At 34.8% G+C, this 14,473-nt stretch overlaps 1 protein-coding gene across 1 annotated transcript; it reads right to left on the reverse strand.

The window, feature by feature from the left end:
- Positions 1 to 758: 758 nt before the first annotated feature.
- On the reverse strand, positions 759 to 14,399 carry LOC110458517 (NEDD8-conjugating enzyme UBE2F-like). The gene is made up of 7 exons (XM_021510249.1): positions 14,329 to 14,399; positions 11,287 to 11,392; positions 9,994 to 10,157; positions 7,708 to 7,810; positions 6,317 to 6,375; positions 4,777 to 4,839; positions 759 to 3,485 (listed from the first exon to the last, which is right to left on the reverse strand). The coding sequence occupies exons 2-7, from the start codon at positions 11,384 to 11,386 to the stop codon at positions 3,432 to 3,434; spliced, it is 543 nt and encodes a 180-aa protein (XP_021365924.1). The 5' UTR covers positions 11,387 to 11,392; positions 14,329 to 14,399; the 3' UTR covers positions 759 to 3,431.
- Positions 14,400 to 14,473: the final 74 nt, after the last annotated feature.

Here is a 14,473-nt window from a genome sequence, read left to right on the forward strand (position 1 = left end):
CCTTCAATTTTGCTGACATATTCCACGGTGTAAAGAGCGAAAGTGAGCGTAACCCCTGGATATCGAGGATGATTGAATAGATGACAAACCCATCAAAGTGATCTATGATTTAACTCGTGTTCAGCTGGAGTTTGAACCTCCTAACCGTACCAAAATTGAAAGTTATTCTTTAATTAGCCCGCGCTGGACATCAGTTCACGTCTGATTAGTTGCTTGATAATTTGTAGTCGCATTGTTCCAAAAACATTTTATATTAAGTGTCATATGTATGTTTATCAATACTAACAACATGGTATGTATTGTTTTACTGCTGGAGTCCCAAACCCATTTTTATTTAGAGATATTATATACACAATAACATATTTTACACTGAAATGAAAAACAAGCGACCAGGTATTACCTGGTATTATCTCATATAAAGACAATCTTAAATATGAACCAAGGTCAAATAGTATTACCACCATACTTAGTTATTTACTGTTAAAAGATTATTTTTTTGGCCCCTGTGACCTTGAAAATGGTACAAGGTCATTTATTTAAACCAACTTTATGTAATGCACATGATACAGTTAGGGTAAGGTTCAGAATTCTTCACAGTTTTGACGATGAATTTGCTATTCATAAAGAAAGTTGAACCAACTACGTAGATTTGCATTTAATGAAAAAATGCACACCATCCATCTACTAATAGCGGGCTGGGAAAAAAGACGAAATCGACGACAGAATTTTTTAGATGAAATTGACGCATAAACAACATATTTATTAAAGGTACATACTTTTATTCATTGAATACTGAATGACAATGAATTCAGCTCATCACTTATTGAATTCATGGGTATAAAATGTCACGAAACATAAACATAAGCAGTTCAAACAGCACTGGATACTGAAATACATTGCAATTCTACCCTCTTCATAACTGTTCAAATAGTTCCAAACAGTTGGGAATTGAATATGAATATGAAACTTAACGAAACAGGTCTATTTCACTTCAAGAACCTAAACAAATTGTTAAAGAGAGCCTACCAACTTTTTTCTGGCAATAAATCATTATTGGGTAGGTTGAAATCATTTTGTTTAAAAAAACTTTTGAACTTCCACAAAAAGCGATCAGTGAAATAAAATAAAAAAATTGAGCACCTGAAGTTTACTTGAGTAATTAATGAAATATTATTTGTAGATATAAATTTCACGGAGATTTATCATTAATCAAGGAAAGTTTATAACCCAGTTCACCAGTGGCAGATTATGCTGCAGCTCCGGGGGAGCCTCCCCCTTTGGCTCTGATTTTTTATTTATTTTTAATTTCATCAAAAAGGACCTGAAGGATGAGAGGCATGCTAATAAAGGTATGAATTGTTAGCTTCTTTCTTTGAGAAATCCTTGAACAGCCTTGTGTTAAGACATCATTTTCATCTGTATCTCCCGTACAATAATCATAAAAAAGATAGTTTCATGAAACTTCATTGAAAGAACATAATTAATATAAGGTCCCAGTCTTATTATGAAAGTTTGCTGAAAAATTGTAAATAGACCTTCAAATTCACACTTACTTAAATACTTCAATTATATTTACATTGATGCAAAATTAAACTCCACTGGTCAATGAAAGTTCTGCACCAAATTCTTTAAAAAAAAAATCATATATGATCAAGGAGAGGCTATTTAACCCATTTACCCCTAAACTCACATTGAACCTTACCAAATCAAAGTCTGGGCAAGTCCAGTTAAAATATGAAGGGGTGAATGAGTTAAAGATTCAACAAGAACTTTCCATTTCCTGATTTTACCCCAGGGAAGGGCAGCAATGGCCAAGTGGTTAACATGTCTGAATGTTTACGATCACTAGCCCTCCATCACCGGGTCCCATGTTCGAGGCCTATCCCTGACTACTGGCCACAGGTCAGTGGTTTTGTTTTTCTACAAGTACTCCAACTTTCCTCCATCACCAAAAATTGGCATGTCCTTAAATGGTAAGTGGTTTTGTTTTTCTATGGATACTCTGGCTTTTCTTTACGACCAAAACCTGGCACATCCTTAAATGTCCATAGTGGTTACTAGGACGTAAAACACAAACAAACAGAATCAACCTAATCTACCCTGGGGAAGCCACACAGTTTATCACAATGAATTCCATTGGTTTATGGATGCTTTATATTTGATATAAATATCTCTTCACAAATGTTTCAAATTTAGTCAAAATCTGGACGAGAGTTATGGACTACCGAAGACAGATAAGGTAGGATTTCACACCATGATACAAAATGTAATTACCGGTATTCACCTTTCAGGTATTCCAGAAATCAAAATTGTTACAAATATAATCTTTGTAATACACAGGACATAAAAGATGTCTACCTTTGATAGTCTGTAATAGCGACGGCCAATTAAATACTGTTTTAAACAGATTTGGTTTTTTAATCATATACTTTTATTTGAGATTAATGCCAACCCCATAAATGGTTTTGGAAAATTCTTTTTATATGTATCTACAAAAATGTTTTTGAAAACCCATTTTTTGTACTTTCTCTTTGCCGACGGATGTTCCATACCAAGTTTTGTAAATATTTCTTCACATATACTTCAGGCGATGTCATGACAAATATTTGATTTTATCAAATTGGGTCATTCTGATAAAGAATTTTTAGTGCTTCTTATTATAATAAATTAGTTATCTAGTTCTTAAAAGAATGCAAAATAAAATAAGACACTTGTTTACATGCCTACGTAAGCTTAAGGGAGATTTGTACAATGGGGGAGTAAAGCTTTAACTGTCAAAGTGGGACCAGCTGTGTGAGGTATATAACTATCCTACTGGCAGCCACATTTAGTAAGTACACAAATCCTTGGAAACACTCCTGATGCTGATATTTCAAAGCTGTTACCACAGCCTCCAAAACCTCTGCAGAAAACAATCTGCATCTGTCGTGGTCTATTTGGTGCATCTCCGAGCAGGTTTTCAATGTCTGTAGAAAACAAATCTGTTCGTCTCTAAACAGCCATGACAGTTTGAGATCTGTCTGTACGGCTATGTCTGTTTCACACGTTTTCTGGGGAGATTGGATGCGTGAGCATGCATTTTCAAACGTAGTCTTTGTTTAGAGTCAGTTGACACACGGAAGCCTGCCAGTCATAACGAAAATACACTGGCTAGCCAATATCTTCAATAAAATGAGGAGAATGCATGTTACCATGGTAATACATGCACTAGGCAGCTATAAATAGTCTCTATGACAACTGGAAACCTACACAGGTTACCATGGTAACACATTGGCCAGCCAATATAAGTCTCTATAACAAATGGTGACATGCAGACAACCCTGTTATCACACTAGCCAGCCAACAGCCTCAGTCACATGCAGGAACTGTAGGTTTCCATGGTTACACAGTGGGTGTCCAATAGTCTTGTAGCACATTATAAGCACACACTGTTACCTAGCAGCGTACATCTGTATATAGTCTCTCACTTTACTCTTGAATGATTCCTGTAAAAGAATTACATACAAATTAAGCATGCAGAACAATCTTAATGCACAGCCTAATAAGTTTTGTTCCAGTTTTTTCAAATCAACTCCTTCACAAGGAAGAACTTGTACATCAATTAAATATCTTATAACAATTTATATGTGTCATCTTAAAAACTAACTTCGTCACAACAAACAATTTATAAGTGTCATCTTAAAAACTAACTTTATCACAACAAACAATTTATAAGTGTCATCTTAAAAACTAAATTTGTCACAACAAACAATTTATATGTGTCATTTTAAAAACAAACTTCGTCACAACAAACAATTTATATGTGACATCTTAAAAACTAACTTTTTCACAACAAACAATTTATAAGTGTCATCTTAAAAACTAAGTTTGTCACAATAAACAATTTATATGTGTCATCTTAAAAACAAACTTCGTCACAACAAACAATTTATAAGTGTCATCTTAAAAACTAACGTCGTCACAATAAACAATTTATATGTGTCATCTTAAAAACAAACTTCGTCACAACAAACAATTTATAAGTGTCATCTTAAAAACTAAATTTGTCACAACAAACAATTTATATGTGACATCTTAAAAACTAACTTTATCACAACAAACAATTTATACGTGTCATCTTAAAAACTAAATTTGTCACAACAAACAATTTATACGTGTCATCTTAAAAACTAAATTTGTCACAACAAACAATTTATAAGTGTCATATTAAAAACTAACTTTATCACAACAAACAATTTATACGTGTCATCTTAAAAACTAAATTTGTCACAACAAACAATTTATACGTGTCATCTTAAAAACTAAATTTGTCACAACAAACAATTTATATGTGACATCTTAAAAACTAACTTTATCACAACAAACAATTTATATGTGACATCTTAAAAACTAACTTTATCACAACAAACAATTTATATGTGTCATCTTAAAAACTAACTTTGTCACAACAAACAATTTAACTAGCTTTACGACTAAACAATTTTTACCATTAAATTTTGTTATAACACACAGATAGTTATATGTATATATTCTAATATTTTTCATAAAACAAGCAAACAACTTGTTTGACTCGCCTTAAAACTTTAAAACAAACTACAAAACAACATGTATGTGTAGCTACATATGTATTAAACTAACTTTGTTTAACAGAAAATAATATGACTGTAAATTCTAATAAAAAAAATTCAAGCAAGCAAACAACTTGTGTGACTCTAACTTTACAAAATAACTTTATTTCATCAACTGAATATGTGTATGTGAAGTTAGGAAGCTTACTTTGTTGCGTGAATAGTGATCGGCAGCATCTACATTGAGTGGGTCGTCAAAATTGAGTAAATCCTAGGGAACGACAAACAAATAATTCGTTAAATTCAGAAACACAAGATACATTCATAATTACACATATTCATAGTTACAAAACATACAGAGTACAAAATTTAACAGGAAATTCATTGAATCCCGGTTGACTTTTATTTTCAAAATGCACCCTAAAACCCCCAGACAAGAGGCCAAAGGGGCCTGAATACCTCCGGATCCCCGTGCTTTAATTTAACTTTGCTATATCTAAAATGGACAAATTATCTACAAAACCTTATTTGATTCTGTGATATGGATTTACATATTCCTCTATTTTTATTGAACAGTAAAAAGTTGTCAAACTATTCGTCTGCAGTAGACTGTTGAATATTTAAGAAATAGTTTGGTTTGGTTTTATTTTGTTTAACGTTCTATCATTAGCTATAAGGTCATCTTAGGACAGGTCTCTATGTGTGTTATTTTGATAAAAGGGTTTAATTAGTCATTTTTTAGGTAAAAAGTCCTGGATAATTATAAGAAAAGAAATTTTATACTTCTGTCAGTGAATTTTTGTTATGCTTAATATTGTTTTTCTTTCAAATGATTTACTTTGCCATTGCAAGGGAGATAATATATGAAAGAAACAACAGAGTAGTCTCCGCTTGCTATACAAACTAAATCCCCTTTCACATATCCTGTTTAACTGGTTTGTCTGTTTTTAAATGCAAAACTTTCGGGTATAAATCCTGGTGGACCTGCAAATATTTATGCAGGCCTTGCAAGGCTTTGTGAAGGCTCACCTGAAACTGAAAGCAGCATCAGATCCCTATAACGTCCAGCCTATAATTTTATACAAATCTGATCCAACTGTTTGGATCGCAATAAACAAATGCGGCCTAAGTCTCAATACTGTGTGTTTTGTAAATGTGCATCTATTATGGTATCTACCACATTTTGTCTAATACCAGCTTATCTTAAATGCTGTATGTAATGCCTCGTGTGGGCCCATATTTGGGAAAAAATATCTTTTATCTTGTATGTTGTACTATAAATAAAATAAATAAATATACAACATTTGATATAGCGCCCTATCTAGCTAACATAAGCCACTATAAAGCGCTTTACAGTACATAGATATACAATTTATCTATACTGTGGATTTTAATTTTCTTTATGGCAATCAGGTTTTGGCGATTAGGTAGACCCTTCCGACAGTGATGTGTTGTGCATCGATAAAATATTTGGAGATCTCGGGTATTGGTTTCAAATTTCGGATACCCAGGGTGGAAATATTATACCCACAATAGCCCTAACATTTATATACAGATTAAGATAGATAATTGATATGTAAAGAATATGTTGATTTCAGAACCATTGAAATGTGAAAACTCAACACTGCAATTGGTTTAAAGAGCCATAACATGAATATTTCCACATGCAGGAATTCTCGCTTTTTCAGTATATATGGACACATCTCCATGAAGGATTATGCATACAATAGTGTAATACATGTACGTACAGAAAATAAAGAGTTGAGACCCCATATCACATCTTTGAGTCGTCTTGTGGGTGCCCAACCTGTAATAAAACAAACATGAGGAATTATGGTAGAACAATTGGTCACGTGACTTGCGTCATTTGATGTAATTGCATCACATGACGTTGGCCAATTACAGTTATAGATTGTTTGAAAATTATCTAAATACAGCAGACATGGGGTAGAAATTTGACAAAAGTTGTAAGCCTTGGCTTAAAGTATACTATTTACAGGAAAACGTGTCTATCAAAAATATGTTTTTGTGGAGAGTTTTTTGTCTTAAACATTTGCGATCTATGGCATGCCATTGTGTCACAAACAGCAAAATCATAATTTGTAAAAATGCAGACAATCAACTACTTCAACTTTCCATTTTTAACAAGTATAATTAGTTACATGTTACTGAAAGACTACTGTATACCAGGACATTTTCACCCAGTCGAACTTTCACCCTTCGCACATGAAATAAGTGTTCGTCCAGTGTTAATTTTGCCCTTCACGTTCAATTTCTACGTTTATTATCATGTTTACTTAAATTCGCTGCAGTGATCAATTAACCCTCATTATCGAAGTCGAAAAAGGCAAAATCAAACTGCAGCGAAACTTTCTCGGTATTAATTATACCATAATACTTTAACTCATTCACCCCTCAAATTTCATAATGAACTATTTCAACTGTTGAATTGGAGGAGTTCAAATGTGTCTTCAGGGGTGAATGAGTTAAAGAGCACTGTCACCAGCCTCGAAATAGCTCAGCTTATGAAAGTCAAATAATCCTGCCAAGATTCAGCAGGTCTCGTCAGACCATTATCAATGATTTCATAAAACAAGAGGCCCGGAGGACCTGTATCACTCACCTGGATATTGAAGCAATCATGGCAAAATATTTTAATTAAATATAATACTGCAGGTATTTCCTAATTTTGGTTTGTCTTTCAGCATACAGTCCAGGATGTCTCTTAATAGTTTAAATGATCAGTGAATAATTTTGGCCAAAGAAGTCTCTGATATAACGATACACACTTACTTCATTCTCAATACTCCAGATGTTTTGCTCACTTACACTCTCTGAAACTCTGGAATATGTCATAATCAAATCCAGGACTCAGTGTGCACGACCTTGTGGATGACACAAGAAGACTTGTTTATCCTTTGATGTACATCAAAAGAATCTTGCGGTCACATAACAGTAAAATTGACAACCTATGAAGTCGAACATCGTTCCTCTCAAGTCTGTAATCTTCACAGCACAGGTACCAGACTAGTGATTGGTCAGTTTCTTTTTACCTGAGACCAATCAAATAGCTAGTTGCATGCCTGCAATTTTGCTATGACATATTCCAGGGGTGTTAAGAGCGAAAGTCAGTACTTACCTAGACTGTCGTAGGAACTTTGTCGGAGTAAACTTAGACAAACTTCACCATCCTCGTTGATATTAGGGTGCCATATTCTTGTACTACATACAACTATTGGGGGCTACAACAGATTATAGTATACAACTGATGATGCCTACTGTATATACACAACAGTAACACGGATACTGTAAATAGAACATTAGACTTTATTCAGAATGTTTAGAATAATATTGATTATAAATGCTAAATTTGTTTTGTACACAAGCAGTTATTAAATAAAAACTTTTTATTGGAGCTTTCACAAACATCTGGGTTTTTTTATGTCAAAGAAAAATATGGGGTCATAAAGATGACTCAGCTTTCGTGATGTTCCAGTTTATGATGTGGTTGTGTATGTTACATGTGTAGCATGGTCTGTTATGGCCGTTTTATTGTATTGACTATTGTTTCTCCAGTGTACATGTCTTCCTTGTATTTTCTGTTTTAACATCTACTAATGAGAGAATTATGTAAACATATTTCACTCCCTCTGATATCATTTTGACAGCTGCCGATGCTTACTCAGCACATTGTGTCTTAGTAAGGTATTTTTCAGTAGTAGAGTCAAAACATCGGTCATTTGTATTCTTTAATTGACGAATTCGAGAGGAGCCTAAAAGAACATCAGAAAGACGTTGACACCATGAAACATCAGGTCTACACAAGAAATAAAAAGAATACATTGGAGAAACATAGAACAAATCAGCCATTACAGACCATGCTAACATACACAATCACATCATAGACTGGAACAACTCTTAAAAGCTTGAAAGATCAAAGAATACATCTTCATTCTTGGATAGGAGGGAAAGGGAATTGATAAACAGAGACGAGGGGGAGCACCAGCTGATCATCTTTATGATGCCATTTTAACATCCACTAAGGGACAGAATGGGTGGGCATATTACCCGTCCCTCTGACTGCCTGTAGCATTGAGTGTTATTTGGTCAAAACGTCTCTATCATTATGATAACTGACTTTCAATTTACTGACTTGGTACATTGTCACTTAGTGAGTTGTTTTCAATGTAGGACTAATATAAATACCCGGCCTTCCCTGGCTGGGTATTAAATCAATCCCATGCCTTGTAATGGAGCAAGCGATTTTAGAATAAATTGACAGCACATTGGTCTGCATTGACAAATAGGGTTGTAGTATGAACTATTTCTGTTGATATCCTGTATAACTTGAAGTTAAACTCTCTCTAAAATGTTGTTAAATTTTCAAGTAAACGTAGCAAGCGCAATTGAAATCTGAGTTGACCGCCATGTTGGAAAGTTCGTCTCTCTTCCGATATAGATCAGACGTCCAAATATGGGTGTCATGACCCAATATTGAAATAATAGTTAACATGGCGGCATCAGTAGTAATACTATATTTGGCCATGCAGGCCATATATACAAAGGATAATTGAGATAACATCAAGCATGATCTGTCATGGCGGTCGTTTCTATATTTCCCAAAAGACAGACTTGGCTAAATTTGTGAAAGAGTATTTTGCATTATTGATTGATAATTATAAGGATTCGTTTTTTTAACAATTATGCAATATTTTGATAACATTATACTCATGTAAGACACGAATTATATGTAATCTTACAGATGAGCGCTTTTGATTTTGCTCCATTAGTTTGCATAGGACCGCTTTGTAGCTCTGACGACGCAATATATAAAAACATCTCTAGTAGTCAGAAAGCTACGTTATCGCAGCTTTTTTCAATGGTAAAGAGTCAAAGACACTTACACTCTTTGCTTGACAAAGAAAACAGATGATTTTGAAAGCTCGCAAAATAAGTTATCAAAACAACACAAGAGATTGCTGAATCGTGAACTAAGCTGTAATTAGAACAAGGGAAATATTACGAACCTTTAGAAAATATTTTTATGGAGACCTTTGAAAAGTACAAGGAGAATAAAACATACCTCTGCCCCCAGGGGGTCCAAACCCAACATTTATACAAAATGAGTCTCCTTGGCCCAAGGATGCTCCAGACTAAATTCGGATAAAATCCTGCAATCCCTATATATGGTAGGAGATCTAAGGATTTCAAAGGTTTTACCTCTATTTCCCTTATTGGGCCCCCCTTCTATGACCCCGGGGGGGGGGGGCACACCTACATGTACCATTTATTCAAAATTGAACAGGGGGGGATGACGCTAAGTGAAATTTTATTCAAGTTAACCATGTCATTAATTAAAACAATCAAGGGCTATGCTTAAAGCTGACAGTCACACTTTAAAAAGAACAACAAGAATCAAACTTACCACTATATTATAATCCTCAGGTATATCAACATTAAACAAGAATTTTCCGCCATGCCAGAATCCTTCATCGGGGGTGATGGTCAGAGAAAAAATATGGAGCAGATTTGGGTTACCAAAGTTTACTTTACATGTCTTGGGCAGGTTCTCTTCCATTTCCTGGACCTCTGTAGGGGAGATAGCATTCATGTCAGTAACAAAATATATGGTTAATATATACATACATGTTGTATCTATCTATGTCTTTCCCTTTCTCTCTTCTCTACCATTTCATTTTGGCTGTGTTTCTCTATAGCTAGGCACATATATAATAATAATAATAATAATTTGAGGTTCTTATATACCGCTTTATCACAACCTAGTTTGTAGGTCGTCTCAAAGCGGTTCACAAATTATTATCCATGGTTATAGGGCCTTTGCAACCAGCCAATACCTTTCTCAACTCCCTGGGGAGCATACAGCTGGAGCTGCCATTTCAGCGGTAACAGCTAGCATTCAACAATTCTAGCACAACCATGTACTCATTTACAGACTGGAACAAGCGGAGTAAAGTATCTTGCTCAAAGATACAACACAGTGCCGTGACTAGAACCTGCAACCCTTCGGTCACGAGCCCGGGGTCCTACCACTAGACTACTGTGTCTCACATGTGGCTTCATAGCAACCTAGAGTACAATGTTAAACCCCAAACAAAACAAAAACATAGTATCCACATCAAAACCCTGTATACTCATACAGAACTGGTATTATAATGTTCTTATATCAAGTACTACTACATGTATATAATTGTACACTTGGTTGTTAGCTAAATGAAAGGATATATATATCACTTGTTAATTGCTAAATGATCAAAGGCTTAAATGTCAACTGCTTGTGGCATCCTATTCTTCATTAAGGAAAAAGTGTACTAGTGTGAAATAAAAATAAATAAAAAATCATTTAACTCAAGACGGACACTTTTCTTAAAAATAGTAAAGAAAAATCTTCCATAAGGAACATTTAAGTTTATTTAAAATCCATTTTTGAAAAATAAACCCAAAGGAATGAAGTCTCTGCACAAACATACTAGTACTGTTATCGTAACTTTTTTCTTGTAACCATCATTTATTTTTAAAAATCTACATTATCTTTTAATATTGTTTCACATTTCTGATGAACAATTTCTTTCCATCTGTTCTGATATGGATATATATAGAAGCATAAACTGTTCCGCATTAAGCTTCCCCACATCATTTTTTTGTCTGATCACTGTTGACAATATATGCCCATATAGCATGACCAATATTGAAATCTTACCCTTTACTAGGAGTTTGTCCCGGATTGATATCCTTTTGATTTCATTGGTCTCCTTTTTCACTGGTGTCTGTTGTTTCAATTTCTTGGACAGTGTAATCATGACTCCCTGTAAACACATCAAACAGTATCAGGAACATTAAACTGCATTGCCAGACCGGGGTTTGAACTCTAGACGGACGCTCTACCAATTTATGTATCTGGTCGCTGACGATCAACCCAGTCCAGTTCCACTACATGCCTCCCTCCTTTTCGCCCCTAAAGACACAATTATTTACAACCCAGGTTCAGGTATCCCCTTGCCAAATGTACACCCATAGCTTTGAACAAGGGTTTAATCCTAACCCTCCAAACTCTAGACGGACGCTCTACCAATTTAGCTTAATATATAAAAAAAAACAGTCAAGTTCCGCTACACTCATCTAAATTTAATCTGTGGTATCCACTAACATTTATAACCAAACCTTCAAAATGGCCCAGAGCCTCTAGCTCCATGCCATATTGTTTACCATACTGTAGAACAAAAATGATATTCAGTTATGGACTTCGGGTGAGGTCTATTTGTGATGTATAAACCTGTTCTGAGCATTACTCATTGAAATCAAATAATGCTCAGACCAGGGCCTGCATTCATGAAAACCTTCTCATGCTCAAACTTAAGGTTTTGTATTAAAATTTTCTGTCTTGTACTCACCGATCACGTTCTCATGCTTAAGTCGTATTCATGAAAAATTATGTGTTCAAGATTTGACCATGTACTCAAAGATTCTTGAGCATGCTCTTATAATTATCCATGCTCAGAAGATTGTTAAACTATGGTGGCTGGCCATGGCAGATTTGTAAATGAGTGATAAGAGAGAATGTTATGCCAAGGCCTAGAGTATTTATTGATCGCCATAATCTCTTAGAATCCATGGTGGAGGACGACGTTTTCAGAAGGTTTTGTTTCTGTACAGCAACGATTATTTACATCATGATAACATTGCACATGGAACAAGACGAATATTGTTGCTCCCGACCCTTTTACAAGTTTTGATGACTTTGCGATTCTTTGCAACATTTGCTTTTCAGCAGTTGGTTGGCAATGCTTTCATTGCTGTTCCCTAGCCAACTGGCTGTCGAGTAGTCAGGCCTTAATTGACCTATGAATCACAGATAGACCGAAGCTGAATTCCACATTTGTTTTATTATGTCATTTTACATTCAAACCAATGCTTATCACTCATGACACATCTAAATAAGAATGTCATATTAAACTTTAGTATATATTGGGTAGCACTTCTGTCTATTCTTGGAGTATTTAAAATATTTTCAAACTTTTCATATGACATCTCCCCTACAATCAATTACCTGGGTATTCAAAGTTTCCACCCGAGTGACGCTATTTTGTAGATTATGCAAATTACATGGGAGTGGCTATAAATCAACAAATCGTCCTGATCCGGACCAAAACTGAATACATTTTTCTATAAAGAAGAGTTGTGGATCGCCTCATTTTGTTGATAAGTCACTACAGTGTGATTGGCATAACCTATAAGTCACTACTAAATGGTGTCGCTTCAGGTTGGAAATTTTGAACGACTGAACACCGAAGACTCTACCGACAGTATCAATAGCAGCTGTTGGGCCATTTATCGATATGTGTGAGGTAAGTGTATATGTTGTGTCTTAGCACCTCAAAGCTTTCCAACACTAAACGTTGGAGAATTCCATGGTTTAGTACTCTAGTATTAGTAGTGCGCTCTATAGCCCCACACAAGACCTATATCTGTCAAAATGTCTAAGCCAAGAGTCAGGACCTCTAAATGTGATCTTTCTCTGTTTTATTCCTGTCTGGGGAATTGTTGGGCTAGGTCTGAGGTAACATATGGATATTTTGGTAATTATGTAGGTTTAGGATACAGCAACTCAACCATCGGACTGCTGCAGTAGGGTCTAGAGTGGCGTGGGTTGTGTTATCAACTGTTGTAATTTGTTTTTAAATATGTCCAATATTTGCGGGTGCAATAAACATATATTACCCTGTATTGTATATCTTTTAACTTATTAAAAAGTTTATTTCATTTATCTATATGGACGGAACCTTGGGCAGTAAACAAACTCAATTCAAATCTGGTTTGACTCAATGTAGTCTTAGATAGTTAATTCTCACATGTCGCAAGATTGGTCACAGTGCACAAGAAATAATTCCTATGCCAAAGATGCAGTCCTTACCCTCTAATCTAATTCCGTGGTTGACCTTTGACATATATAACACTTCGAGTACAGTCCTATTACAATAACTGGACTCAACAACAGGTCCAGTACACTCTGCCGATTGAGCTATATAGCTGTAAAGACCTATAATAGCTCTATTGACCTATCTGAAATAGGTCTTTAGAGCTATTTTCAAGTGATTTTCTTTTTTAAGGAAAACGGAACAAAGTCGCATTTAAAAGAAGATTGTATCATTAGGTTGATTACAAAAGACATTAAATATAAGTATTCTTTTTTAAAAATAATGATGTAGAGAAATCAGAAATTTACATTTATGAAATATGAAAACAAACATCTTACTGTATGCTTTTGTAGTCAACATTACCATTAACCTTACTGTTTTCTGCGACTTTGCTTTAATTTAATGAAATTTGAAATGTGAGAAAATATGGCTCAATACAGCTATAATTATACTGTATAGCTCAATCGGCAAAGTGTACTGGACCTGCAACAACGCAGAATAATACATATAGTACGAATGTTCACCCAGTGCACTCATTTCTCGAGGTGTATTGTTCAGAAACGGAACTTTCGGTTAATACAACAGATACAGATACGAAATATGCAGTGCAAGTATGAAGACCTATCTAGCATCATGATCAGCTGTCGAATGTTTGAGTTCAATCGGGGTGAACACTGTCAGTTTTGGGTCACGTACATTTCCAATATCATCAATGCAGACATTTTTGTGGGCAAATCCGGACAAAAACTAATTCAGATTACAAAAGTATAATTATAATGTGATAACAAAACGACATAACGAACAGTAAAATGGAGGAAAATACTTACTTCGACTCCGCTTTCTTAGCCCAGATTATCTGTCATACCGGAAGTTTACAACCCGGTGCTGTCGCTTAAGCACTTACATTATGAACTGATAAACTTATCTAATGCAAGAAACAGTGTTCTAATGAAGACTATCTAAATATCTTTA

This window comes from Mizuhopecten yessoensis, unplaced genomic scaffold (genome assembly GCF_002113885.1).
Source record: "Mizuhopecten yessoensis strain PY_sf001 unplaced genomic scaffold, ASM211388v2 scaffold9639, whole genome shotgun sequence".
NCBI classification, from domain to species: domain Eukaryota; kingdom Metazoa; phylum Mollusca; class Bivalvia; order Pectinida; family Pectinidae; genus Mizuhopecten; species Mizuhopecten yessoensis.